This window comes from Chaetomium fimeti, assembly GCF_033439085.1.
Source record: "Chaetomium fimeti strain CBS 168.71 chromosome Unknown B0H64scaffold_4, whole genome shotgun sequence".
Classification (NCBI taxonomy): domain Eukaryota; kingdom Fungi; phylum Ascomycota; class Sordariomycetes; order Sordariales; family Chaetomiaceae; genus Chaetomium; species Chaetomium fimeti.
Window position 1 is genome coordinate 1,932,868 of NW_026944332.1, and position 25,798 is coordinate 1,958,665.

General features: G+C 57.1%; 8 protein-coding genes across 8 annotated transcripts; 4 read left to right on the plus strand and 4 right to left on the minus strand.

Moving 5' to 3' along the window:
- Window positions 1-4,227: 4,227 nt before the first annotated feature.
- B0H64DRAFT_152567 (magnesium transporter NIPA-domain-containing protein) lies at window positions 4,228-6,344 on the plus strand. Its single transcript, XM_062798459.1, has 7 exons — window positions 4,228-4,482; window positions 4,566-4,609; window positions 4,676-4,701; window positions 4,815-4,905; window positions 4,969-5,220; window positions 5,287-5,578; window positions 5,635-6,344. The coding sequence occupies exons 1-7, from the start codon at window positions 4,469-4,471 to the stop codon at window positions 6,191-6,193; spliced, it is 1,278 nt and encodes a 425-aa protein (XP_062659232.1). The 5' UTR covers window positions 4,228-4,468; the 3' UTR covers window positions 6,194-6,344.
- Window positions 6,345-6,981: 637 nt separating this feature from the next.
- On the minus strand, window positions 6,982-8,524 carry B0H64DRAFT_396053 (40S ribosomal protein S3). Its single transcript, XM_062803811.1, has 2 exons — window positions 8,284-8,524; window positions 6,982-8,155 (listed from the first exon to the last, which is right to left on the minus strand). Exons 1-2 carry the CDS (start codon window positions 8,304-8,306, stop codon window positions 7,396-7,398), a joined length of 783 nt encoding a protein of 260 aa, XP_062659233.1. The 5' UTR covers window positions 8,307-8,524; the 3' UTR covers window positions 6,982-7,395.
- A 75-nt stretch (window positions 8,525-8,599) lies between these two features.
- Window positions 8,600-11,875, plus strand: B0H64DRAFT_396055 (protein-tyrosine phosphatase-like protein). Its single transcript, XM_062803812.1, has 2 exons — window positions 8,600-8,981; window positions 9,044-11,875. Exons 1-2 carry the CDS (start codon window positions 8,958-8,960, stop codon window positions 11,510-11,512), a joined length of 2,493 nt encoding a protein of 830 aa, XP_062659234.1. The 5' UTR covers window positions 8,600-8,957; the 3' UTR covers window positions 11,513-11,875.
- Window positions 11,876-12,435: 560 nt separating this feature from the next.
- Window positions 12,436-15,057, plus strand: B0H64DRAFT_152632 (armadillo-type protein). Its single transcript, XM_062798461.1, has 7 exons — window positions 12,436-12,757; window positions 12,860-12,965; window positions 13,032-13,183; window positions 13,249-13,740; window positions 13,795-14,054; window positions 14,105-14,543; window positions 14,599-15,057. Exons 1-7 carry the CDS (start codon window positions 12,692-12,694, stop codon window positions 14,956-14,958), a joined length of 1,875 nt encoding a protein of 624 aa, XP_062659235.1. The 5' UTR covers window positions 12,436-12,691; the 3' UTR covers window positions 14,959-15,057.
- A 228-nt stretch (window positions 15,058-15,285) lies between these two features.
- Window positions 15,286-16,448, minus strand: B0H64DRAFT_341466 (S-adenosyl-L-methionine-dependent methyltransferase). Its single transcript, XM_062801248.1, has 3 exons — window positions 16,287-16,448; window positions 15,835-16,138; window positions 15,286-15,768 (listed from the first exon to the last, which is right to left on the minus strand). The coding sequence occupies exons 1-3, from the start codon at window positions 16,340-16,342 to the stop codon at window positions 15,331-15,333; spliced, it is 798 nt and encodes a 265-aa protein (XP_062659236.1). The 5' UTR covers window positions 16,343-16,448; the 3' UTR covers window positions 15,286-15,330.
- Window positions 16,449-16,669: 221 nt separating this feature from the next.
- Window positions 16,670-20,429, minus strand: B0H64DRAFT_152620 (uncharacterized protein). Its single transcript, XM_062798460.1, has 4 exons — window positions 18,227-20,429; window positions 17,266-18,162; window positions 17,056-17,175; window positions 16,670-16,986 (listed from the first exon to the last, which is right to left on the minus strand). Exons 1-3 carry the CDS (start codon window positions 20,046-20,048, stop codon window positions 17,066-17,068), a joined length of 2,829 nt encoding a protein of 942 aa, XP_062659237.1. The 5' UTR covers window positions 20,049-20,429; the 3' UTR covers window positions 16,670-16,986; window positions 17,056-17,065.
- Window positions 20,430-23,404: 2,975 nt separating this feature from the next.
- Window positions 23,405-24,352, plus strand: B0H64DRAFT_152767 (uncharacterized protein). The gene is made up of 2 exons (XM_062798463.1): window positions 23,405-23,817; window positions 23,912-24,352. The coding sequence occupies exons 1-2, from the start codon at window positions 23,574-23,576 to the stop codon at window positions 24,232-24,234; spliced, it is 567 nt and encodes a 188-aa protein (XP_062659238.1). The 5' UTR covers window positions 23,405-23,573; the 3' UTR covers window positions 24,235-24,352.
- Window positions 24,353-24,825: 473 nt separating this feature from the next.
- Window positions 24,826-25,610, minus strand: B0H64DRAFT_442093 (uncharacterized protein; the record flags this gene model as incomplete). Its single annotated transcript, XM_062806616.1, has 3 exons — window positions 24,826-24,891; window positions 24,968-25,135; window positions 25,293-25,610. The coding sequence occupies 3 exons, from the start codon at window positions 25,608-25,610 to the stop codon at window positions 24,826-24,828; spliced, it is 552 nt and encodes a 183-aa protein (XP_062659239.1).
- Window positions 25,611-25,798: the final 188 nt, after the last annotated feature.

Genomic DNA, 25,798 nt, shown 5'->3' on the forward strand with positions numbered 1-25,798 from the left:
GGGACGGTAGCCGATGATGATGGCCAGCTCGAAGGGTTGTCGCATGGAAACGATGTATCTTGGGGCCAGGACATCGACTTTGAGGATCATGGTGAGAGCACAGAGCCACAGGACGCGCAGCATGCGCTTGACGACGCCGATGAAGAAGAAACCGCCCACCAACAAGAAGGAAACTACCCCACCGTCGGCGGCTTCGACGATGAGACTGCACACGAACAGCTCGATGCTGATCACCATGCCGTTGATCTAGACAAAGAGCTCGATGACCTCACGCGTTCTCTCGCCGAAGTACCGGACGTAGAAGTTCTGTACAACCAAGAGTACTATTCTTTGTTTGGGGCCCCGGGTGACGACCCTGACTCGTATTTCCTTTCTGGAGTCGAGAAGCTTGACTGCCCTTTATCACAATTTCTCTCTGCTCTCCGCGCTGTAATCTCCGACGAGATTGCGGCCACAGATGAGCTGGTCGTCCGCTTTGACCCCCTCGATCTCGAGTTTGGGGAGCGGTCGAACGAGGAGTTTTTGAATCGCAGTTTTCGTGAGCTTCTTGATTGCCATTCCACGCTCGGCCAAGTACCTAGCGTGTCGGCAGACCCTGTCCTCCACCTAACAGTGCGACGGGACAGCGAGGAGCATTTCCTCGAACTTTTGACCAATGTGGCTCAGGTCAACGGCTCTCCGAGTAGCGCAGAAGATTCTGAAATGTCAGAGAACCATGAGGAGGGATCCCGGACCAACGATCTTGATGATGAGCAGGTTCAAGACGAGGCATTTGAAGACGGAAACATGGACGAGTATCATGACGAAGGCGAACATACCGTCACCGACCACGAGGAGGAAGCTGAACTCGAAATATCTGCCCCCCGCGATGATGCGTCGGGAGAACAAGAGCAGGATAACCAGTTTGATGCGACTGGACCACAGCCCTCCGATACTGCTGAAGGCGAGGAACATGTCGAGATTCCTCCAACTGAAGGGGTCTCTCATGACATTGAGGAGGACAGAGCTGATGAGGAGCAAGCCTGGGATGAACAGGTTGCAGAAGGCGACATTGAGGTCGTCCCGCAGCACCCCGAAATTACACCTGGGGAGACGAATGAGCTCAACCAGCCGGCGGAACAGCAAGGTGATGAGGTCCCCGAGAGCTCGGATCCCAGTGCAGTTGATGGAGTGGCTGCGCCCAACAACGGTGAATCCGAACAAGAAGCAAATTCTAACGGTAAATTCCCCTCTTTCCTTTCCCCGACATCGCCTATATCTACACACAAATCACCGGCCATGAACTCCCCGCTTCCGGTCAACGAGGCGCTCTCGGCACCAGCCTCTTCGTTCAGGGCGGCGGGAAAGCTCCTCGGGACATCGCAACTTTTAATGCAAGCCTCAAGCGCCGCCAGAATTGACGAGGAAGCTCTTTGGGAAATTGATTACTCGGATGAAGAGTATGAACCGACGCCCAGCGGCAATTCCGAGAGCAGAACTTCGCCAGTGCCCCAACTGCAAGCGCAGAGCACAATTTCCCGGGTATTTGGGACGAGCCTCAACCGGGCTCGTGCCAGCTCGGTCGGGTCTTCCTGTACCAGCAGTTTTTCCCAACCGAGCGACGTCAGCATAACCTTTTCCGTCGATGTTAGTACTGACAATGATGCTCATCAAGATGACGATCTCATACTCGCGTTCGATGATGAGCCCGGCTTACCCTCCATCCACGAAGGAGAGGACGAACACGAGGACACGATCACCTACGATGACCTACAGATTCCCAACAACGATGCCGAAGATGCGCAAGAGCTGGTTGCCGCCGGGACCCTCAACGAATTCGACGTTGGGCATTCAGAGAAACTAGGCCAGGGCACCGATGTGGCGGAAACGGCATCTGTTCACACGAGCACGACTATCAACGGCGACGAGATTGATTACGATGAGGATGATGTCGCAGACGGCTCCTCTGCACCAGCAAACAACGATGCTGAACAGTCAGTGGCGGCTTCTGGTGACGAGAAAGACGAAATCGACTGGGAGAATGATGAGGATGAGTACGAGCAGCAACCAGCGATTGAAAATACCGGTGTCGACTACGAGGAATCGAAGGAGGTTCCTCTGACCTCACCGAGCGTTGCTGGTAAACGAAGCAGGGCTGACGAGACAGAGAGTCTTGCCGACGAGACCGGTATGACGGCCTCCCCCTTTAAAAGGATGCGCCTTCACTAATGGCAACACAGACTACAAGCGTCGCCGGACTTGAACGGAAGGCTCGCCGCAGCCCCCTCGACGTTTTCCTTTTTGCATCCAAGCTTGGGTTGTAGTTCAACCTCGCATTGACTATTTATTACCCCCCCTAACCCCTTCTAACCCTTTTCCATTCCCGATGTCTGACAGGTAATTTTCGACAACACCGCCATCACCATCCCGGCGACTGCTATAGGTAGGTAGGTCTTTCAACGACGAGTTCAAAATGACAACTCTTCTGGACTCTGAATCCCGGCCGACATGACCGGAGTTTGCACCGGAGACCAAATCATCTGGACATAGCAGCACACAAACAACCCTTACGAGCATGGTTCATCAGATTGGCAACTTACCGAAACGGCGCCACGACATCCCATCTAACTCAGCATTTTTACCCGCCTTTTCACGTGTAGGACTATTGAACATTCCCGGAGTTGGTGGATCGGAAAAGGCTTTCGGACGTGGATTTGGGATGGCACTTTGGCTTCTTGGACCTCGGAGTTGGTCCATTCGGGGAGTTCATTCGCGAAGTCATTTTTCTGTGATGGAGGCTCGGGCGGTTGGTTTAGGGTTTCCCCTAGTTGGCCTTCTAACCTTCCAAACCCGGGAGTGATAGATGGGCTGGCACTGGCACTTAGAGGTCGGTGAGAGAGGGGGTGGACGGGTTTCCTTTTTCGATTCTTCAGCTGGCACTGCTGTTTACTTTTTAATTACCCCAGTTTTTGCTGTCAGAGACTTGTTGCTCCGGCTTGGGGGCGAGGCGATGAACTCTGAACCTGTTAGTTGAGAGTATAGCTAGCTATCGCCCAGGTCGTTTTTCGGTGGTTGTAAGAAAATCATGAGACAGGTACATAAAGTGACGAGTCTTCTCTGAACCTACCCTTGGCATTCACACGTGAGAATACATCCACGACAGCCGAGAGGTTGAAACTGATGAGCGGGCTTAACCTCCGGATCTGCATGGCTCAGGGGTCTCGGAACCAACTGCAAGGTTGGTGCTGTCTGATTTGAAGCGTCATCCCAACCAGAACCACACAATATGCAAGCAATCTGTTTCCATGTCTCCCAGATCTTTAAAAAGAGTGACAGCAACAGTGAACCCGAGCAGTTTCGCGCACAAACATGCCGCTCTCCAGCCACTCAGTTTCCCTCAAGGAAGCAAAGAGTGGGGGGGCTGACGTGGTCGATGGCCCTAACGGTGGGTGAAGAGCCGAGGCAGGGTTGTGATCAGGCCCCGCTCTCATCACCAAACCAACCAAAACCCCAGATGAGATGAAGGGGGCCCTATGTGGAAAGCGCCCTGACTCTCAACAGTGTGAGAGTGTGTAACAGTTGCCCGCTGAGTCAGAAACCTGGTATGGACATACATGGTGGGAGAGCGGGAAAAGAGACTTGGCTTTTTGTTTAATCTTCGAACGAGTTTGGCCAAGACCACGATTCGCGGCCTCTTGGCAGGAAAGAACGAGATAATCTCTTTGATTTTTGTGGCTGAGCCCAGTCCCTGCTGCGATTTGGCGCGTGCCAAGGTGCGACCGGGCCTCCAAGGCAAGTTGGTGGCTGCAGGGCTTGTTTGGGACACAAGAAGTCTGGCCGCTCCCCAAACTCCAAGGCACGGGCGCGGCAGAAAACAGGGGTCCCATCGTTCTGACAGGGGTTTCCCGAGATTCTTGAAACCGCCGCCAGTCCCCAGACTTTCCCTCGCACCACTCCAGCGTAACAGGGGCCTTGAATGAAACTTGGCTCTCCACGGCGCAAAACATCTGCTTCGAGCCACCTTCACGATCATTGCACGAAACAGGAAGCACGGATTCGCTCGTTTTTTGAACGACCACAGTAGGATTGATTTTTTTCCACTTTTGTAGGTGGCACTCGAAGAAGGAAGAAAAAACAAGCTAGAAGGGCCTTAGCGCGCAGCCAACCGCCGGACAATCGAGACTCGGCTTCGACTTCTGTCCTCTTCCGACGATTGAACAAGCAACTGAACGAACGAACGGAACACTTCCCCGCCACATATCGTCGCTCGAGGAACCACCGGTCACGATCGGTAGCACCCGGATGCATCGGTGGCAGAGGCCCTGCTAAATCTCTCCCGTTGTTTCCCCCCGACTCCTCGCCCGGCGCGAGCGCCCCCCCTGCCCCTCTCTCTCTCCGCATCGGCCTGTCGCCTCGACAGGACTCGACCGGGTAGCGCATTGTCGTTACCCCGACTGTCGCTTCAAGTCGAACCTTCACTGTCGGAAAAATGCTAGAAGACAAGTACGGCTCCTCCCGGTCCAAACTATCCTGCTGCCACGGCACGGGAATGGAGGGGGCGCAGTTTCGCTGACATCCGCCGGCAGGTACATCGGTCTGGCGCTAGCCATGACCTCAAGTTTAGCCATTGGTATGCGCCTCGTCCTCTAGTCGGGCGGGATGAGAGTAATTAGAGCGCTAACATTCTGCATCATAGGTACCAGCTTCGTGATCACCAAGAAAGTAGGACAACCAAACCCCCACCTCGAAAGCCGAAACGGGCCGCGCCATGGGGCCAACATACCGCGCTTGCCGGACAAAAACAGTTGTGCTGACTACGAACTCGTCTGCTATAGGGGTTAATGCACGCCGAGGAACGGCATGGTTTTGAGGGCGATGGCTTCGTCTACCTGCGCAGTCCCATCTGGTGGGCGGGCATCATCTGCTGTACGGGCCGACCCGGCGCTGGCTAGCTAGGTTTCGAACAAACGCGCTGACGGCACTTCACAGTGGTTCTCGGAGAGATCTTCAACTTTGCGGCATACGCCTTCGCCCCCGCTATCCTCGTCACGCCCCTCGGCGCATTGTCCGTCTTGATAGGAGCTGTGTTGGGTTCCTACATCCTCAAAGAAGAGCTGGGGACCTTGGGCAAGCTGGGAAGCGCAATCTGCCTGATCGGGGCTGTCATCATTGTCTTGCACGCACCCCCTGACGAGGAGATTGAAACGGTTGACCAGATTCTCAACTATGCGATTCAGCCAGGTAGGTCTTGGGCCCTACCATCCTGGCCACCTTGAGTGCGTGTGTGCCCTTTCTAACTTGAATTAGGGTTTCTGTTGTACGCCATTTCTGTCTGTGTCTTTGCGGGCGTCATGATCTACAAGGTCGCCCCGGTCTACGGGAAAAAGAACCCCCTCATCTACCTGAGCATCTGCTCTACCGTGGGGTCGGTTTCGGTCATGGCCGTCAAGGCGTTCGGCATCGCGCTGAAATTGACCTTTGCGGGCCACAACCAATTCTCGCATCCTTCGACCTATGTCTTCATGATCATCACCGTGGTTTGCATCCTGACCCAGATGAACTACTTCAACAAAGCGCTAAGCCAGTTCCCCACCAACATGTACGATACCCCTCCATCCTCTAGCAGCTCGGCAACACTGACTGACCCCCCAATAGCGTAAACCCCCTCTACTATGTCACATTCACTACCGCCACGCTCTGCGCCTCCTTCATCCTCTTCAAAGGCTTCAACACCACCGAAGCCGTCAACACGCTCTCCCTCATCTGCGGCTTCCTCGTCACCTTCACGGGCGTCTACCTCCTCAACCTCAGCCGCAACGACCCCAACGGCACCAAGATGCTCGCGCGGCGCAGCAACGGCGACACCACGGGCACCGACATGATCTCGAGCATCCAGACGCGCATGAGCATGGAGGCGCGCCGGTCGCAGGGCGGTCCCGGCGGCGGCGGCGGTGGCGACCGCGGCGACCGCGAGGGCCTGATCCACGCCTACGACGAGGAGGAGGCCGCCGGCGGCGGCTTCGGCCTGAACGATCTCGCCGAGGACACCGACGAGGAGAGCAGCTCCGACGACCCCCGCTCCCCCATGATCCCCGCCTTCCAGCCCCAGAGGTCCAACGGCCACCCGCCAAACGGCGCGGGCGCCGCGCATCTCGCCGTCAAGGGCGGGAATGGGGCGATAGAACTGCAAAATCGCAAGTCGGGGGAGAGGTGATCATTGCGTTGTTGGCTTTTTTTCGGTTGTTCTCTTTTATTGTTGCCTTCCCTTTGTTTCTTCCTTCCACTCTTACTTTGCTGTTCTCCCAGGCGCCCGTCAGACAGACGGCGCTCTCTACATCACTTCGGTTTGTTTGTTGTTGTTGGTCTCAAATAGCAGACAGACAGACAAGACAGGTGAAGAGACAAGACCTGCTTTTTCGCACGCTTCCAACTCGGCATCGGATTTTGATCTGCATCGGGAAGACAGACCGAGATGAAGACTTGATTGATTATACGTGGAGGAGGGCGTTGGCCATATGTACACTTTATTTTTCCTTCACTTTCTATGGTGGCGGGGAATAATGGGCCGGGGAGTCTCGGCAAATCTCATGAAAACGGGCGGGAGCGGGAGGGGTGGGGGCGTGGAGGAAGGAAACATGCTGGTAGTGCAGGACTGGACGGGTGTTGGTGGTGGGGGGAGGGAAAGGGGGGGATGGTTTCTGATGCCAAAATCTCATGATGTTTGTTCTGGAGGCAGGCGGGCAGGCGGGCAGGCAGCGTAGCACATCATTGCACGTCTTAGGCGTTCTTGGGATAGTTGATTTGACTTGGCCTTTTGGGGGTTTTGCTTCCGTACGTTTTCCCCAAGTCTGCCGTTTGTGGCGTTGTACAATATAATATGATGGGGGCTTGCCTGCTTCTTATTTGGCGGCTTTAACATATTTACGCATGGGGGTGAGCAAGGACGTTGACGGACAGGCGGTCCAGTTTGCCAGCATTAATCACATCACGGGATATGGCAAGTATGTTCAGAGGTTTATTCCTCGTACCAGTGCAGAATCGTCCGGTCTCGCGTTTACTGCCCGGGGCGGGTTTGCTTGAAGACCAACAAACCCCCTCCCCAAGCATCATTCCGTCCTTTTCCCCGTTTCAGAATCAATGCAATATGCTCAATGTTGACGCCGAGTGACCCATCCATCCGCAACCGTACTATCGAGCGTGTGGCGCGCCCGAAAAAAACCTCCCGGCCACGGGACGTGCCTTCTCTTGTGATTACCAGCCGCTAGAATCGACCATGGCGTGCCCGAAGCCAGCATCGTGGTCAGTATCGTCGACGCTATTATCGGCGGCGCCGAAGTCAAGAACGCTAGGATTCACCAAGTCGGTGTCGCCTCCCTGGCCGGGAGCAGAAGCCACATCACCACCGCCGTTGCTCTCCTATTGCTCGGCGGGGGCGGGCTCCTCCTCACCGGCCTGCTCCTCCTGGCGGGCAGCCTCGGCAGCAGCCTGGGCAGCGGCAGCCTTAGCGCCGTAGTCCTGGCTCATGGGCTGAACAACCGGGGCTTCGTCCTTGGGCTCGATGATGGTGACGGCGTCAGGGAGCGACTTTTGCGGGCCGGCCTTGCCCTCGGGGTCGCTGCCCCGCATGATCTTGACCTTAATACCGAGCACACCCTGACGGAGCAGGACGTGACGGGTGGCGCTGTCGATGAAGTCCTTGGCCGGCTGGCCGGAGTGGATCATGAAGCCGTCGGTGAACTTCATGCTCTTGGCGCGGGCGGCGCGCAGCTTGCCGGAAACAACGACCTCGCAACCCTTGGCACCGCTCTCCATGATGAAACGGAGCACACCGTAGCAAGCACGGCGGACGGCGAGACCGTTGAGGAGCTTGTACCGGAGAGACTCGCACTGGGCGACGGCGGAAAGACCGCGGTTCTGGACCTTGGCGGCATAGAGCGAGACCGAGTTCTCGGGGAACTTGAACCGCTTCTGGATGAGGCTGGTGAGCTCGCGGATGCGGCGACCCTGCTCGCCCAGAACCTCCTGGGTGTGTGTGGCGCGAATGATGATGTCGGTAACGGTCGGGGTGACGCGGACCTCGACGCCGGAGTAACCCTCCTCGGCCAGCTCACGCTGGAAGAACTCGTTCAACTCGGCATAGAAAACACCGTCGGCGACGAACTTTCTCCGCTTGGAGCTGCAGAAAGCGGATATGGTCAGTCTCGAGCTCCCCTCTTACCACCTGTGCACCATGATTTTGCTGTTCTCGCTCTGCGCTGGCCGACTGCCCACCCACCGAATTGCAAGGGGAATTCCGCGACTTACATCTGAGTGCCGGGGACAGCCATGGTTATGATTTGGCGATGAGATCGATTATTTGTCGATGATAACCGTCGCTGTTTCAATTGTCGGAAAGGTTGAGGCACGATCTGGTGGCGATGTTCGCTCAACTTTACAGATGGGGGGGAAATTCGACTTGCACAGGGCTTTTTGCGAATAGTTAGTGGGCTGTCTTGCCCCTTCTGGTTGTGAAGTGGAGTAGGGTTTACCTCGACCAATCAAATGCTTCTTTATTTGAGTGGGGCGACATCTGGAAAGCCAGGCGTGGCTGCAACGGAATGCTGCAGCCTTGCGGCCGGGCTGTTCATGTGGGGCGCTAAGATGTATCGACGTCAAGGGCTTCTGTGGTCTGGAAGTCAGCTCCACTGGGTGGAAGCGCAAGTCGGCAGGCACGGTCTTGTGATGCTGTTTCCCCAACGCCTTCCACAACAGCTAATGAGGAAGCTTATCACTGACTGCCAACATGTGCTGACAATGCCAGGCGGTCCCAGTTCCTCGTCCACCACACAAGCTGTTCACGGATGAATCCCGGGACTGCCCCGCGATTCTCCAACTCTCCCTGTCAACCTCGCACCTCTCGGTTTGCCTTCCCGAGCGAGTTGCTTGTTTAAGCTTCCTCTACTACTGCGCCCGAAAAGTACCATCCTCGTTCTTTAACCATGTCGGCTCCTCAGAGCAAGCACGTACGTGGCCCTCAGCTGCAACTCTGGAACTTGGGGAGGATTGTACTAAAACCCTACCTCAGGTGTACCACAACGTGCACGCCCTGCGAGGCGGGAAGCCTGAGCTGGGCGATATTGCACTTAATGATTTCCATCTCGTCTTCCGATTTCCACCCGAATCAACTGCCGACGCCGACTCACACCCGAAGAAGCCAGTCAAGCAGGTTTGGTTTGCCTTCCATGTTATCTCCCAGTGCACGCTGCGGCCGACTACCCCCTCGAGCGGTGTCCCCTCGTCGATACGAATCCGTTTCCGGGACTTCACATATGTCTGCTTCAACTTTCCCGACGATAAGCAGGCTCGTGATGCCTTCGAGTTCATCCGCGCGAGGACATGCAGACTGGGGAGCATAGAAAACCTCCTGGCCTTCAACTACAGTCCCCCACCAGGTTCGCCAGAGAATAAGATCAACGGTTGGGACTTGTACGATGCGAGGGCCGAGTTCAGGCGGCAGGGCATCAGCGAAAAGTCGGCAGACCTGGGGTGGAGGATAACCATGCTCAACAAGGATTACTCCTTCTCCCCAACGTACCCAGCAGTACTAGCAGTGCCGTCCAAGATTTCAGACAGCACCCTCAAGTACGCTGCCGCTTTCCGCTCTCGCTCCCGGATTCCAGCGCTCAGCTACCTCCACCCTGTCAACAACTGCACGATAACCCGCAGCTCACAGCCGTTTGTGGGGTTGCGGATGAAGCGCAGCATCCAAGACGAGCGCCTTGTCGGGGCCTGCTTCTCTGCCAATATGGACTTCCTCGACGCAGGGCCTGCGTTGACCACTGAGGAAAGCCCCTCCTCCAGCCACGTGGACCTGAGCGCCGAGGGGGCGGATGTTGACACAACGTCGCCCGAGACGGAGCGCATGCAGATGGAAGATGATTTTATTGCTGGTGCTAATACGCAGTACGACGAAAAGACCGGGAAGCGACTAGTATACGGCGCGCAGCAGCACAACCTGATCGTCGACGCCCGTCCCGCGCTCAACTCTTATGCCATGCAGGCAATCGGAATGGGATCGGAGAACATGGACTACTACAGATTTGCCAAGAAAGTCTTTTTAAATATAGACAATATTCACGTCATGAGGGACTCCCTAGACAAGGTAATCAGCGCCATCAAGGACGCCGATGTTTCCCCTTTCCCGCCCAACAAAGACCTCCTAGCCAAAAGCAAGTGGCTAAAGCACATCCGCGGCATCCTGGACGGCTCGGCTATCATCGCGCGGCAGGTTGGCATACAACATTCTCATGTGCTCATCCACTGCTCCGATGGCTGGGATCGGACGAGCCAGCTGAGTGCACTGGCCCAGCTGATGCTTGATCCGTACTACCGCACCATTGACGGATTCATCGTCTTGGTTGAGAAGGAATGGCTCTCGTTTGGACACATGTTCCAAATGCGGTCCGGCCACATGAGCCATGAGAGCTGGTTTACCGTGGATAGTGAGGCGCTAGCGGGTTCAACAATCCGACCGGGCGAGAGCGAAGGCAGGGGGGATGCGATCGAGAATGCTTTGGCGAGTGCAAAGCGGTTCTGGAACAAGAGTGTGGGAGCCGAAAAAGATGCATCATCATCATCAGAAGTGGAGGAAACTCTTGCGGTTGACGAGGCGAAACAAGGACCCGCTCCCGTCGCCGAGGACCAGGCCACGAAACCCCGGGACGTGTCGCCGGTTTTCCACCAGTTCCTCGATGCGACATATCAACTCTTCCGACAACATCCAACGCGCTTCGAGTTTAATGAACGCCTCCTCCGGCGCTTGCTCTACCACCTGTACTCGTGCCAGTACGGCACCTTCCTGTTCAACAACGAGCGACAGCGTCACGAGGCGAAGCTCCATGAGCGCACGCGCAGTGTATGGGCTTATTTCTTGAGTCGCCGTCAGGAATTCACAAACGATCAGTATGATGCGACTATCGATGATCTTACCAAGGGGCGGGAGCGGCTCATCTTTCCGCGACTAGGCGAGGTGCGGTGGTGGCATCAGGTGTTTAACCGCACTGATGACGAGATGAACGATGCTATCAATGCCTCTATCGCCACGGCGGAACGTGTTGCGGCATATCAAGCCTCAACAGGATTGTCAGAGCAAGGCGTTGGTGGTGACAACGCAGGGACCCAGTCTGAGATCGCATCTATGGACGCTGCGAGCTCATCCCATCACGCCCAGCCGCCGGCTTTGACTGCCAGCCAGTCAGTGCTCACGGGTGTTGAAACCGCCCATGAGGCTCTCACACCAGATTTGAGAACGTCGGCGTCGTTCAACCGCAGTGCAAGCGCAGGCGTGATGCCCGGCGCGCTCGGGGCATTACAGGACCGGCTCTCCGGCCTGAACATCGGGAAAGGCGTCTTTAGCGGTGCTGCTGCTGGTCCGAGTACGGGTAGGAGTCGTCCGGGTGGGCATAACACAGAGTCTAATGGATTCGTTGAGGACCAGGGCAGCAGGAAGTCGGAAGAGGTGGGCGGAGGGCAGGAGATGAAGAGTATGGATTGAGCTAGATCGGGCGGCATGAAGCGGGATTGTTTGCCTAACCAGCGATTTTGTTTATGGGAGCTGGGTGGACTGGGCATGCTCTCTATGTAAGAAAGGCATAGAAGCGGCATCGGCAAGGGTATGGTCTACCTATCATGGATATGAAACTGGGTTTATGATAAAAAGGAATGGTTTTTACCCCTGTTCTTTACACGGGAGGCGAGAGATGCAGCATTGGATGCGATGCTAAATGTACCTCGGTACCCTCGATGGCTGAGGGACCCCTCTCATCGCCTCGCACCCCCAATGGAGGGAGGTAGACTTCTTCTCCAACATAAACTTAAGGAGAACGAGAGATTAAACCAAAGAAACCGTTTCTGGACCCTCCTCTTTGCATTCCATGCGCCCACTAGTTTATTTCAGGCGAATAGTCTCTCGGGGAGACGTTCGTTCAACAATATCGAACTCTACATTTTCATATTTCCTCATCTTTCTTCCTTCACTGGAGAGGCCCCTGAAGCGCGAGCAGCCTTACCCCACCCCATCAGCAGCCCCGCACACGGCTGGCTGGGCTCCCACACTGACTGCGCACTGACCAACCAAGCTGCAAGCCCGCGGCGACCCAAACGGGGCACGCCTGGATTTTGCTACTTGGTAGGGGGTGTTCCTGGGGGGTCCGGTATTTGACTGGGCGGGAGCTTGCCTTTGACGTCCTGCCCGCATTTCCCACCCGCTGCTCGCTGGAGGTCTCCCATCTCAACCCTCTCAGCAGCGAATCCCGCCAACACGGCCGAGCGCCTTGATTTCTGCTTGCTGTTTTTTTTGCTACAGCTTCTCACGGTTGCCGGTGCTTTCACTACGGCTCCGCATCAAACACAACACCATTTTCCGATCCACGGGTTGCGCCGATAATACAATACAATACCACGAAAGCTACCTCCCTCCCTAGCATCAGCGCAACCAGCTCAGCGGGCAGCCCACTCTTGCTGCGAGTGCATTCGTCAAGGACGCCCGGTCGGCCAACACCCACACCCACTTTCCCATTGCATCACATCCCACACTGCACCACACGCGATCCCAGCCGCTCTGCCCAGCGCCTGCCCAAAAAATCAGCCTTGATTTCGCCCCGAACAAAACACCGACTCCCCGATTTTCCTGCGACAGACAGCCGCGCCCTTTTTCTCTCCACAGTCGCCCACCATGGCTGACGCGACAAACACCAACGATGAGCTTTACCCCATCGCCGTGCTGATCGACGAATTGAAGGTATGGCGGTGACGAAGCCCCCCCCTTGCCCCCCTGGTCCCTCGTTCCCTTCCCCCCTTATCCCTCCCCGACGGTTCCCATGATTAATCCCGCGTGTTCTAGCACGACGACGTCCTGCTCCGACTCAATGCCATCCACCGCCTTTCGACCATTGCCCTCGCTTTGGGTGCGGAGCGCACCCGCGATGAGCTGATCCCCTTTCTTGATGGTCAGCCTGCCCCGCCTCTCGCCCGATATCGCGGACCTATCCATCGCTAACATACCCCGGCTGCAGAGTCCGTCGAGGACGAGGACGAGGTTCTCGTCGCCCTGAGCGAGGAGCTTGGGGGCTTCATCGACTATGTCGGCGGTCCCGAGTGGGGTCACGTCCTGCTCTCCCCGCTCGATAACCTCGCCGCCATCGAGGAGCCCGTGGTGCGGGACAAGGTACGCGCGGGGGACGCAATATCGGCACTAATCCTGCGCCTTGACTGACACGCCCGTTTTTGCAGGCTGTCGAGTCGCTAAACAAGATTTGCGCCGATCTCTCACCCCAACAAGTCGAAGAGTTCTTCATCCCTCTCACGATCCGACTCTCCAAGGCCGACTGGTTCACCTCCAAGGTCTCGGGGTGCGGCCTGTTCACGGCCCCATACTCCAAGGTCTCGCCCCCTATCCAAGAACAACTCCGCCAGCAGTTCAGCCAGCTGGTCCACGATGACACCCCCATGGTGCGCCGTCAGGCCGCCACCAACATGGCCAAGTTTGTGAAGGAGATGCCCGCCGCGATTGTTGTGGAGGAGATGATACCCATGTTCCAGCACCTCGTTCAGGACGACCAAGACAGCGTCCGGCTGCTCACCGTCGAGATCCTAATTTCGATTGCCGAAGTCGTTCCCAAGGAGCAACAGGCGAGCCACGGTGTGCTTCTTACCTCGCTGCGCAGCTTGATAGAGGACAAGAGCTGGCGGGTGCGGTACATGATCGCCGATCGGTTCGAGAAGGTCCGTCAAACCGAGCGACGGGATTGCTTAGGAGATAACTAACTTGGTGTGTAGATTGCCAAGGCGGTCGACGAGGAGGTCGTTGCTAGGGATCTGGTGCCCGCCTTTGTAAAACTACTAAAGGACGGCGAGGCCGAGGTCCGGACTGCGAGTGCCGGCCAAATTCCCGGCTTCTGCGCCCTGGTCGACCGGGGCACCCTCCTGAGCGACATCATGGGTACGGTAGAGAACCTAGTGTCGGACAGCTCGCAGCACGTGCGCGCGGCTCTCGGAACACAAATCAGCGGCCTCGCCCCGATCCTGGGCAAGCAAGAGTATGGTTTATACACAGCCATACAAGGAACCACCCGCTGACTGTTTACAGGACCATCGATCATTTGCTGCCCATGTTCCTCCAGATGCTCAAGGACGAGTTCCCCGAAGTCCGCCTGCACATCATCTCAAAACTGGAGTTGGTAAATCAGGTTATTGGCATCGATTTGCTTGCGCAATCCCTCCTCCCCGCCATCGTCCAACTCGCCGAGGACAAGCAATGGCGCGTGCGGCTCGCTATCATCGGCCACATGCCCCTGCTCGCCGGCCAGCTGGGCGTTCAGTTCTTTGACGAGAAGCTCAGTCAGCTCTGCATGGGTTGGCTCGGTGACACCGTGTTCTCCATCCGCGAGGCGGCGACCCATAACCTCAAGAAGCTTACCGAGGTATTTGGTGTCGAGTGGGCCAATGAGGCTATTATCCCCAAGGTCATGGCGATGGGAGCGCACCCCAACTACCTTTACAGGATGACAACATGCTTTGCCATCTCGGTGAGTGGACCGCCATCAAGATGATCTCCAGGTGATGAACTAACAGTCTGAACAGACACTGGCTACCGTCGTTACTATGGACGTCATCGCCAAGTCGATCCTGCCCATGCTAGAAAAGCTCACGGCCGACGAGATCCCCAACATCCGGTTCAACGTCGCAAAGACGTACTCGGCCCTGATTGCGTCGCTGCGCCGGTTGCCGGAAGAGGGCACCATCTATACGCTAGAGCAGGCCAAGGCGCCGTTTACGGCATCGCCCAAGGGCCAGCAACTCGTCGACGAGCGGATCATGCCCAGCCTCGAGAAGCTCCAGAAGGATGACGACGTGGATGTGCGGTATTTTGCGACCATGGCGGCGGCCGCAGCGACGGGGGCGGTCGGGACTGCTGGCGAGCCTATGAACACATCACCATAGAAGAGAGAGCTATAATGAAGCCAGCCCGTTCTTGCCTTTGTTGCTTCGCTGCGTTTGCGCTCAACTCGGCCAGGTTTATTATTCTTGGTCCCCCCCCCCATAAGGTCGCGGCGGGTGGTTAGATGATGGTCCGAGTACTGTAGGGTATGAAACGCATGGGTTCCTGTTAATAGACCGGCCATGGGCATGTTTGGTAAATGTGTATGTCAGGGGAAGAACAGGTGCATTATGACCTGTGGGGTAGACACTCGAGGGGAAGGGCGAAGACCCATCGATTTACGTCGAAAATGATGATATCGCCAGCATTAACACACTCTTACTCTATCACTTCGCCGGGTATCACTCGTTGTCTTCGCTAGCCCTAACCAGTCCCTAATTGCTGGCCTTCTCGAAACACAGCGTGCTGATGGTCTGCCCCTTGACGCCCCCGAAGTGAAAGCTAGGGTACTCTATCCTCCCCGCCAGCCGCAGCCTCGCGCCGGCCTCGGTCGGCCGCGTCTTGGTCTCGAACCAGTCGCGCAGTTCGGCCTCGGTCCAGTTGCAGCTCGTCACGAGGAAGATGCCGCCGGGCCGCAGGAGCTGCAGAACCCGCTCGCCATACCCCTCGCAGATCCGCCGCCCCTGCCCGTCGCGCTCCCCGCTGAGCGACACCGCGTCGAACGTGCCCTTGTCCAGCACCACATCCCACCCCGCCGCCGTCTCAGTCTCGCTCTCACCCTCAACCGCAACCGCAACCGCCACCTCGCTCAGCGGCCCGTTCAGCACATCCCACACCTTGAACTCCACCTCGCGCTCCCCCTTCCTCCCACCCTCCCCTCCCCCTTCTTGTTCCCCCTCCTCCTTATCACCCTCACCACCCCCCTCCCTCCTCGAAACCCCCACCCTCCCCGCCAACTCCACGCTCCGCGCACTATAATCCACCCCCAACAGCCTCCCCTCCCACCCCTCATCCCGCAGCGCAAACAGCAGACTGCCGTTGCCACAGCCGAGGTCCAGCACGGCGGCGCGCGAGGGGTCGAGCGGTTCGTGGTGGAGCGGTTCGTGGTCGGGGTTGCTGCAGTGCTCGTCGAGGTAGGCGACCATCTTGGCCTGGGCGTCGGCGTCGTCGAACCAGACGGTTCCTTCGTCCTGCGGGTTGGCGGCGTGGTTTGTGAGTTCGCGGGTGTAGAGGGTGTCCCAGCTTGTGTTATGGGAGGTTGTGTTAGTGTGGGCTTTTGGGGGGGTTGGGGGGTAGATGGATAGATGATGGATGGATGAAGGGGGGGGGACACTCAGTGCTGGGGAGAGGGAGGGGGGGAGAGGGAGGGAGGGAGGGTGGGAGGACCAACTATTCTTTTGTGCCGAGGGCGGAGGGATCGAGGTGTGCTGGCGCTGGGTCTGCCATTTTGGAGGATGGTATGTGAAGTGGCAGACGTGAGAGAAGGTGGTTGTCGTTCAATGGCCAACTGGGTTGGTAACCGTGGTCAGGTATCTCGTGTAAGACGGCGAGGTTTTTGTCAAGACGGCATTGTATTCCATTCCCATTCTGCCCTGCATGGCGGGGTCATGGAGGGGCAGCTTGACCTGCGCCGAAAAGGAAGGCGGTGAAGCCAGCCTCTCCCCTCCGTCCCTCTACACTTTTACTACAGTGAACTTAAGCTGCAATATGTTATGTACTGGAATCAGCCCCCAGCTCCCACTTGGCCTGCCAGTCATCACTCAAGTACCCAGGGTATATAGACATGCATAGCATGGACAAGAAATTAAATCCGTCCTCCGTCGCAGGAGGCAAGTCATCCGAGTCGTCAGTAAAAGCGAGGGAACCACGGGCTCGCTCCAATCTCAGCCCTCCCCCCTTCCCATCCGTCTACAGGCGCCCCTTTGTGTGCATCTCTGTCGCCCCAGCCGTGGCTCACCCTCTGTACCATCACGCGCTCCGTTTTATTCACATGGTAGCCGTCGGGCTTCTCAACCCGCGTGTTTCTGTTCCCAGCCCTTGCTGCCCGCTCTTCGCTCGCCCTGCCATTCATTCTCATACCGCGCCAAGCCCTAGAGGAGAAAGAGAGAGAAAGTAAATATCCAGCCGTGCCGAACCAATTCATAAACGAGCGGTCTTACCCTCGACGCATTACCCCAGCGTCCACACGGGCGCCTTGACCAGCACCTGCCGGCCGCGCACCTCCACGGCGACGAAGCCGGCAAAACGCACCTTACCCGAGTCCTTGGGCGGTAGGGGAGCTGTTTGTATGATGCTTCCGTCAGCAATGCTGCCTTTCCTGCTGCCCGGTGCGCTACCGCCGCCGCCCGCCCCCAAAACACTCAACATACCCGTTCTCTTGTCGCCACGCCGGTCCTTGGCGCCGTCCTTGGCGGGCCCTTCTTTACCCCCAGCCCCGGCGGCACTGCCGCTCGCGTCCTCTGCGGCACCCTCCTCGCCCGCGTCCAAAGGCCGCGCCTCGAGTGCCGGCAGGCCCGTCTTCTCCACTTCCATCAGCTCCAACTGGATGGGTTGCTCCGGCAAGGGGTATACAACGGCCACGTCACGGCTCTCGAGCGGCATGTTGCTGGCGATGCCGACGGCGAGCTCGACAATCATGCTAGCGCTGCCATCGACGCCCGCGGGCGGGGGGTCAGTCAGGTGCTGGAAGAGCGACGCCGTCAGGTTAGTGGTAGCGCGGCGCGTAAAGTCGTTCCTGTGGTTGGCGCTCTCCGGGCTGCTGAGCACGTCCTTCAGGCCCTCGAGCGTCGCCATGCGCCAGCTCACCACCTTGCTGGTCAGGGCATCGAATTCCTCCTGGCTGTTCATGGTATAGCTAAAGTTCCTGATGTTAAGCTCGATAACCTTGAGCTGTCTGCTGAGCTCCGGATCCAAGCCCGGGTGAAAGCAGCTGTTAAATATCTCGTCTACGATCCAGCGCGTGATAACAGCCCGGCCAATGGCCGTCATCTCTTGCTTGCCCGTCTTAAGCGCGTCGGCACTCACAAACGGAGCGAGCCACGCTGGTACGCTGGACCAATCCTTGCGGATATTGAAAGATAGGTTGTTAATGGCGCCGTTGAGGCGGTTGAAACGTGTCGCGTACTCGCTGTCGTCAAGCGACGTCCGGCTCTGCGACATACGCTGGTTGGCAATAGCGTTCTGAAGCTGCTCTACCTGGCCGTTCAATTGCTCAATCTCCTTTTTGCCGTCAAAGTAAAGTCGCTTGACATTCTTGTATTTGGTCACTAAAACGCCAACCTGTCAGCGGCGTCTGCACAATCGGAGGTGGAAGGGTACTTTTGCTCGTACAAAGGTCCTTAAACGCCTTTTCAGGGTCTTCGCCGCCGCGGTCGGATGTAGGCTGCGGGCTGTTGCGCCCTTGAGGCTCCCCTTGACCTTCGAATTGCTGCCTGTCCGGTACATTGCTCGCGCGGAAATTCGGGTTCGGCGGCCCCGCCGCATTCGGGGGCTGCGGTAGCGGGTTCATGCCGGGCGGCTGCTGACTTTGCCGGTAGCTAGGCGGTGGCCCGGGTGGCGGCTGGGCTTGGTCGCGCATCTTCTCCGTCTCCTGCGATCTCCGTGCCGGGGGCGGCGCACCGGATGGTGGGGCCATGGTCTGTTGCTGCGGGGTCTGAGCTTGGGCAGCCGGTGGTGGGTTCTGCCGGCCGGGAAGATCCTGTGTCTGCGGCGGGTAGTTTACCGCGGTTGACGTCTGCACCGCGGGTGCCGGAATGCTGTTAGTAGAAGGTTGGTCCGAGTCGGTAATGGGCGATTCATGCGACAGCTGCGACACCGTCTCGGGGTTTTGCTGCTGCGGATTGGCGACGAGGTGTCCCGAGAAACCCTGCTGGTTGCCGCCCTGGTACTGGGCTTGCTGATGCTGGTCCGGGAACTGGTACTGCTGCGGCTGTTGCTGTTGGTGCGGACCAGGTTCGAAGACGGCCTGGCCGTACTGCTGATGTTGCAGCCCGAGGGGTACCTGGCTCTGCGACGAGACGTGTCCTCGGTGCTGGCGATATGCGGTATCCTCAGTAGGATAGGGAGCCGTCTCCGCGTCCGAGGAAGGAACAGGCCGGATGGTGGGATGCTGATTGTCCTGTGAATTCTGCGGGCGCAGCGCTTGGTCAGAATCCTCAATTACGTACGACTCGTGGAAATCTCCTACACCTTGCAGAGGGGACGGCTGTGTCGGAGGACCCTGGTTTTGCCACTCGAGTTGCTGTTGTTGATCCAGCGAGACCTGGGAAACACCAGTGCGGATGGATGGGGGGTACGGCGGAGGAAGGCTCACGCGCTTCGAGTTCCGGCGAGTTGGGCCTACACTGTTGCCGTATTGGTTATTCTGCGACGGGGGTGCGAAATCCTGGCCTCTAGGATTGAGTATGTTTTTGATCAACCTGCGAGTGGACTGTTTCGGTTTTGGGGGCTGAGCTTGGGGTTGTTGCTGCTGGTTGTAGAGAGGTGGAGGTGCAGCAAGAATGGGCGACACGATGTTTGGGTGACCAGGAGAAGTAGTAAGGTCCTCAACGGAAGGTCCTGGCGATGATTGAGTTTGTTGCTGTTGTTGTTGGTGTGGTTGTTGTTGTTGTTGTTGTTGCTGCTGTTGTTGTTGCTGCTGCTGTTGCTGGTGCAAGTGCTGCTGGTGCTGTTGGTGCTGCTGCTGGAGCAGTAGTTGGGTCGAGGTGGGGGACGGCTGTGTGTAGCGGTACGATTGAGAGCGCGTCACTTGGTCGGCAAACTCCTGCTGCTCCCTTTGGCGGGCGTCAAAAGCACTCGAAACGCTATTCGAGTGCTGCAGCTGCGGTGGGATGGTCGCGGGATTGGCGCCGGCAGCAGTGCTGGTGGTGCCGTAGATATTGACGAGGTGTGACTGCGGAGGAGGGGGTTGTTGTGCGTGATTACCCCGGCCGGCGGTGGTGTCGGGCTGAAAGGATTCACTGGAGCTGAAGGCCGGGTTGGGCGAGGCTGAAGGGGGGTTTGCAGCGCCCGCACCCGCACCTGCTACACTCGGGGGGTTCGCACCAGCAGCTGATGCGGGCACCGAAGAAACAGGGTCTTCGGCAACTGTCGACCCCACCAAGTTGTGCTGAGAGCGGTTGTTCTTGCCAGACCAATGGATCCTGGACGGCATACTTGCGCCGGTGGCAGGATTAGATGAGATGATGATGCTGCTGCTGCTGCTGTGTGCGGGCGGTCAGCGGTCAGAAGACGGCTGTTGTTGCTGCTCCTGCTACTGCGAGGTGCTGATTCTGGGGAAGGGGGTATCCACGGGTCTTGGGCTGCGGTCAGCGACCTCTCCGAGTTTCAGAGGGCCGGGCGGGACGGTCGTGCGGGGAGAGCCAAAAAAGACCGGACGAATGCGCTGGCGTTAAATTCGCAAAGGGCGCAAACCGCACCGTCAATCGTGACCAAAACGGCCAAGCGAAAAGAAGCCGGAAGCGACTTGCGAATAGGCGAGCAGGGACGCTGCTGCGCGCGCAATCAAAGGGCCGTCACGGCTGCAATGCCCAGGACCAACAACAACGGTCAGCGGCTCCAACTGCAAAGAAGCAAACTCTTCGCACGCGCGGCGGGTGTCAGCGACTGGGACGAACGCCGGGATCGTGTGGAGGAAAGATGAGACGAAATCACATCGGAGGATGCAAGTGCTCAGGCTGTGTGCACTGGCGTGACTGGCACACTGGCTCTGGCTTTCCACCTGTCGGGCTGCCCCTCACCAGTGCAGGGGGGAATAGACAAGGGTCCAAGTGGATTGGGGCAAGGCAGCAGCAAGGGTCAAGCGGCGGGGGACGGCAACGACATTGGAAGCTCTGAGAATTGCTCGTCGGGGCCGGTCGGGGCTGTGCGCGCGGCTCTTCCCTGATGTTGTCGCCGCCGAGACCTTTATCGATCAATGACACAGTCCGTTTTGTCAAGGCTCCTCTTTTCTTTCGGGTCTCCAAGTATCGGTGCGGTTAGAGCGCATCGTGGTTCGCTCCCATTTTTCCTAGAGGGCCCCGAGCCAGATGAAAGCCACCACCTACTGGGGAACTGGGGAGCACATGGACATCCGACGGCAGACCCCCGAGCTCCTCTTCAACATGCACTAGCGTGGAACCGAGGGGTTGGCAGCTTATTTTCTGAGTGGTGGAGTGATGGATAGGAACCCCCCATCCGTGAGTTCGTAGGGAACCAAGCGTGATGATCTCTGGTCAGCAGTCAATCTCCATGTTCTAGGGCTGAAATGTTGGTATGCTTTGCGAGATGAAGTCGTCCTGTCAAAACGGTGCAGCGTCTGATCGAAAGACACCTTGGGAAAAGATTCATCAATCAACATTCACTGATCTCCGGTACTCCGCTGCTGAGCGGCTGTTCCACAGCATCACCTCTTCCCCACGCACCAATCTGACAACCCGAGTTCTCGTCAGCCCAGCGTGCCCAGGTCTTGCATGGCTCCCCCACCTTCCTAAATGCTGTTGATTGTTGATCCCCCAACAAAATCCGGCCTGATGGCAATACAACCCGCAGCTGTCGTAGCGAGCTGTGTGCCTCTCTGCTACATCGTTTGGTGATGCTGTAAAGCGGCGGTGCTATGTGTGGATTTGCCTAGGTATTTGGACATCTTCAGTTACCCCAAATCCCCCTGACCACAACAGCTTTGGGAGCTTGGATCACAGCCAAGGCCAAAAGAAGCTTCTTTCAAAACCGGTCTTTGCAGATCATGCCTTGTTTAATCCCTGGACGAGCGGGGCTGGTGGGTCTCCTGAGTCTTCGCTTCCTTGAGCCTGAAATATCAGGCCTTCAACGTTGTAATTACGTCTAATAATAGCAACGGAGAACCACTCACAAGCCATTTGAAAATCAGGGTCCATTTCTCACACAACAGTCCGACTTCCAAGATCCGACCCGACATCCAATTCGAATTTCCTATCCCGGCAAGGGACAGCCGAGCGGGTGGCGAGTGCTGAAAGTAAACCACAACACCATACTTTTCAGCCCGCGATGACCACATGTCGATAATCAGGAAATACGAGAGAGCTGATTAGATTACCGATTCAACACCCTTATCGTCGGAGAGCACAAAACCCGTTTTCGGCATTAGTTAGGCCAAATTCAATTTATCGTGCATGTTGGGTTGACCGTTGAGCCGTTGACATGTCTCAGCGAGCTCAAACCCCTTGAAGATGCGTCCGCTTTTCGGCTTCTGAAATTACAACGGTGACACAGGACCCTCCTGCACACCCAGCAAGCACATCGTTCCGTTCCTTGTTCCTGGATTCCACCTACACTACATAGTACATACATACCTACGTGTGTGGTACATACCCAGCAGATTCGCAAGTTTGGGGGCCGGATCCAAATGCCGGCGGGAGGCGAGCCCTCGGAAAGGGGCCGCATTCTTGCAGCCCGGAATTGGGAGCCGGGACCCGGAGACCGACCGCGGGCCAGCTGAGTGTTTGGCTGTATTTCTTGCCATGGTTCGGAGGAGAAGGCAACCGTCCCGACCCAGACAGTTCCGCCAACTCCGCCAGATTCAAACTGGACCCGAGGCTTACAAGCTTTAAGTATGCATGTACATACACTTCCGCATCGTCTAGGGATTGGATGGCCGGGACCTCGGACCCGAGTTAATCATGTCTCGGATTGAAGACACTCATCTCTAACCAACCATAACATCACGCCCAATGCAGGTACAAGACTGATTTAGGAATCGGTCGGTGCGACCCATTCTTCTCTAGGAGAAACTTATATACCAACCTCAGTCGGGGCCGGTCCCGTCGCCGACTACATGCACTTGAAAGCCCACTGCGCAACGTACTCTTTGTGATACCTTGGCATCATCACCATAGGGTCTGATCTCATTATAGCTTGGTCCCGTTTACATCACAGCTGACGAAATCTCTCCACCTCGGATCCGAACTATGGCTGAGGGTATCTACTCTTGGGAACTGCATATCTCCTTCGTGTTTTCTTGGGTTGTAATCCACTACTCATATCCGCATTTATTATAGCTGGGCTAAGACACTCAATATTATCGAATTCACCGAAATGATATTCCCACACAAGGGAGCAATCTTGGTCCACGAACTTAACGAACCCAGGTAAATGGACAGGTCGGCCTTCAGGTTTCTGGGGGGACGGTTTGCCTAAATCAGCCCACTAGCGATTGCCTCGTGGCAAATCCAGGACTGGTGGTGTTCTGATGATAAAACTGTGAGACTGTGTAACAGCAACAGAGCACATCGTATGGAATAACAGTTGGGTATATTATGAGTCCCATGCTGAAAGAGGAGGATTGTCCATTGAGCTTCTTCAGCCCACCTCGATAACATTGTCATAATCTAGCAGATGGCAGAAAGGTGACACTCTAGAGTCCAAAAAAAAGCATCTGCGGCTTAGACTCTGTACCCTCGCGCCCAAAGCCAGACCTGTGGACAGTTTCAACTAGCATGTGTGTTAGTACGACGACAGGGGCTTCCGGGCGATTCTATAATTACCCTCTCGTGGCCGGGACATTTAGAGCACCCTGCCGGTGTGTTCTCTGGAGTGTATCATCTTGTTTCTCTCCTCCCTCCTATCCCCATTCCGCCCCCTCCACCATCAAACAAGAACCCCTCCGTACCTTTCAAACCTCCCAGCTCCTTCCAGTCGTAACCTGGACCATAACACTGCAACCATGCGTTCACTCGCCTACCTCCTCTCCATTCTCCCCGTTTCTCCCGTCGCCCTCTCCTCGGTTGTTTCATTCCCCTATTACCCCTACTCAAGACGAGTATTCTACGACATCAGCAACCCGATCACAGACCGATCCATGATGACGGACACAGCCCAGTTCAACTTTGCCCCATTCAGCCTCACAAACCTCCGCATCCTCTGCACCCGCTTCAACCCGACGGTTGACTACTCCTGCAATCTGACATGTAAGAGCGAGAGAAGAGCACCCGCCCTCCCCAAAACACAACCTGCCCGGATAACCCCAACGAGAAAAGAGCAAGGAGAGACTGACCCCCTCAGTCGCCTGGTCGGACCCCAACTCGGTGCGACAGAACAGTGTGACGTCGGGGAGCTGCCAGACGTCGTGGGCGTGGGACGGCGTGACCAAGCACGACGCCGACCCGGACGGCAGCGACCCCGTCGCCAGCTACCGGTCATGCTGGATCGACGACGACGCAACCTACTTCAAGGTCGCCGTGCCGGGCTTCTGGCACCCGGGCAACTTCACCCTCGAGCTGGCCCACCGCTACCGGGATGACGAGTACGTGCTCCCCGTCTCCCGTCCCCATCTCCCGGCCTCCCTCCGGAATCTGGATGTTGTTATTATTGTTGGGGCTCACTGACGGGGCCCGCGGGTTCACAGGAACTTTACCAAGCCTTGGGATTACCCCACGACGTTCGGGGATGCCCATGTTCATCTCTCTAAGGAAGAAACGCTCACGGACAGGATAGGTCATTTTCATCCTGGCCCCATCAATGGAACTATTATTGGGGTGATTGATTGAGCGAGGGGGGAGAAAGATGTCCGTCACACACCGTGTTTCAGGAGTGTGATGACGTTCGATGAGGCGGCGGTTGCTAGCACGCGTAGGAGGTAGGTAATTGGAGGTGGAAGAGGGGATGGAACTGTGCTTGTTGTACCTCCATCGAATTATGAAGGGGAAGTGAGCGGCATACAGAAAAGGCGGGTGACGACAGCCTTACCAAAGACTCCCACGGCCGCCTCAAAACGGGCCGTATCGTCTGGGGCAGGATCAATATCTTGATATTCACGTGCGTGATCTGGCATACGCCCATCAACCCCACTCAACACTCCTCGACTGTTTCGTATACCAGCTGGATTAGGGACATACCCATCTATTGGCCCCGATACATATGTACAACGTCCCCAAAGCCCAGTCTCATTCCCATCCCGCCCTTTTGCCACAGCCCTCTCAACCCGACAGCGGATACGACGTCTCCGGCAGAGACTCGAGGTGGTGCCTATGATGTTCGTTTGCCTACAATTCCCACCACATTAGCAAGCCTTCCCACCCACCCAGAAACAGGTAGCACTCGAGAAGAAGAAGAACCTACAAAAGGCAGCCCGCAGTACCCGCACGGGGTGATCTCAGGCTTGTCCGTGTTGATAAAGACCCGGGGGTGTCCCTCGGGCCCACCGCCGCCGTCACACGCCACGACGCGGTCGTGCGTCCACCGCACCGGCTGCTGGTGGATGAGCTCGATGGCGGCGTACGGCCGGGGCTGTATGATTGATATCACCACAAGTCAGCCCGCTGTCTCAATCACTCCTCCCAGTCCCAACCCCAATCACCACCCCAATACCCCTCCCCCCCCAAACTCCAAACCCCAAACCCCAAACCCTTCTCATGAAAAAGAAAAAGGCCAAAGAAAAACGCACCTGCAACTCAAAATCCGTCTGCTCGAACCGCGGCCCGGTCATAGCCGCCGCGCGCGGCTGCTGGGTGCGGGACCAGACGTCGGCGCGGTTGGGCGACTGGGCGACGGCAGTCGGGACGGGGCCCTCGGTGACCTGCGGCGCCGTTTGGGTGTTGGCGGTCGTGCTGGTCGTCGAGGTCGGCGGTGGGGCGGGCGTTTCCTGGAATCGCCGGGCTGTGGTGCCGAATGCTGCTTTCGCTGCCGCTGAGTGCTGCTGCTGTCGCCGGGGCAGCTCGCGGGCGGCGGCCGCTGCTACGCCCCGCAGGCGCGAGACGTACATCCTGGTGTGTGGTTGTGGGGGGAGTGGTGGGATTTTGGTGGGTATGGTGGTGGTGGTGGTGGTGGGTGTGGTGGTGGTGGTTGGTTTGCGGGACGGGCCCGAGTGAGCGTCAATTGAGGGATTCGCTTCTCACCTAGCAGTGGACTCAATTGGCTTCGGTGCTGGAAGCTTGGAGTTCCGGGCGGCGC

What these genes read in the sequence shown, in the direction of transcription:
- B0H64DRAFT_152567 (XM_062798459.1), top strand. An exon ending in GACCTCAAGTTTAGCCATTG is followed by an intron (nt 4,610 to 4,675) that starts GTATGCGCCTCG and finishes TCTGCATCATAG; the next exon opens with GTACCAGCTTCGTGATCACC. An exon ending in GCTTCGTGATCACCAAGAAA is followed by an intron (nt 4,702 to 4,814) that starts GTAGGACAACCA and finishes CGTCTGCTATAG; the next exon opens with GGGTTAATGCACGCCGAGGA.
- B0H64DRAFT_396053 (XM_062803811.1), bottom strand. Translation starts at nt 8,306, where the DNA reads ATGGCTGTCCCCGGCACTCAGAT. An exon ending in GCTGTCCCCGGCACTCAGAT is followed by an intron (nt 8,156 to 8,283) that starts GTAAGTCGCGGA and finishes CGCTTTCTGCAG; the next exon opens with CTCCAAGCGGAGAAAGTTCG.
- B0H64DRAFT_396055 (XM_062803812.1), top strand. Translation starts at nt 8,958, where the DNA reads ATGTCGGCTCCTCAGAGCAAGCAC. An exon ending in CGGCTCCTCAGAGCAAGCAC is followed by an intron (nt 8,982 to 9,043) that starts GTACGTGGCCCT and finishes ACCCTACCTCAG; the next exon opens with GTGTACCACAACGTGCACGC.
- B0H64DRAFT_152632 (XM_062798461.1), top strand. Translation starts at nt 12,692, where the DNA reads ATGGCTGACGCGACAAACACCAACGATGAGCTTTACCCCATCGCCGTG. An exon ending in GCTGATCCCCTTTCTTGATG is followed by an intron (nt 12,966 to 13,031) that starts GTCAGCCTGCCC and finishes CCCCGGCTGCAG; the next exon opens with AGTCCGTCGAGGACGAGGAC. An exon ending in CAACATGCTTTGCCATCTCG is followed by an intron (nt 14,544 to 14,598) that starts GTGAGTGGACCG and finishes CAGTCTGAACAG; the next exon opens with ACACTGGCTACCGTCGTTAC.
- B0H64DRAFT_341466 (XM_062801248.1), bottom strand. Translation starts at nt 16,342, where the DNA reads ATGGCAGACCCAGCGCCAGCACACCTCGATCCCTCCGCCCTCGGCACA. An exon ending in GCCCTCGGCACAAAAGAATA is followed by an intron (nt 16,139 to 16,286) that starts GTTGGTCCTCCC and finishes CCATAACACAAG; the next exon opens with CTGGGACACCCTCTACACCC. An exon ending in AGTTGGCGGGGAGGGTGGGG is followed by an intron (nt 15,769 to 15,834) that starts GTTTCGAGGAGG and finishes GGGGGAGGGGAG; the next exon opens with GGTGGGAGGAAGGGGGAGCG.
- B0H64DRAFT_152620 (XM_062798460.1), bottom strand. Translation starts at nt 20,048, where the DNA reads ATGCCGTCCAGGATCCATTGGTCTGGCAAGAACAACCGCTCTCAGCAC. An exon ending in AAAGGCGTTTAAGGACCTTT is followed by an intron (nt 18,163 to 18,226) that starts GTACGAGCAAAA and finishes TTGGCGTTTTAG; the next exon opens with TGACCAAATACAAGAATGTC. An exon ending in GCGTGGCGACAAGAGAACGG is followed by an intron (nt 17,176 to 17,265) that starts GTATGTTGAGTG and finishes TCATACAAACAG; the next exon opens with CTCCCCTACCGCCCAAGGAC.
- B0H64DRAFT_152767 (XM_062798463.1), top strand. Translation starts at nt 23,574, where the DNA reads ATGCGTTCACTCGCCTACCTCCTCTCCATTCTCCCCGTTTCTCCCGTC. An exon ending in CTACTCCTGCAATCTGACAT is followed by an intron (nt 23,818 to 23,911) that starts GTAAGAGCGAGA and finishes TGACCCCCTCAG; the next exon opens with TCGCCTGGTCGGACCCCAAC.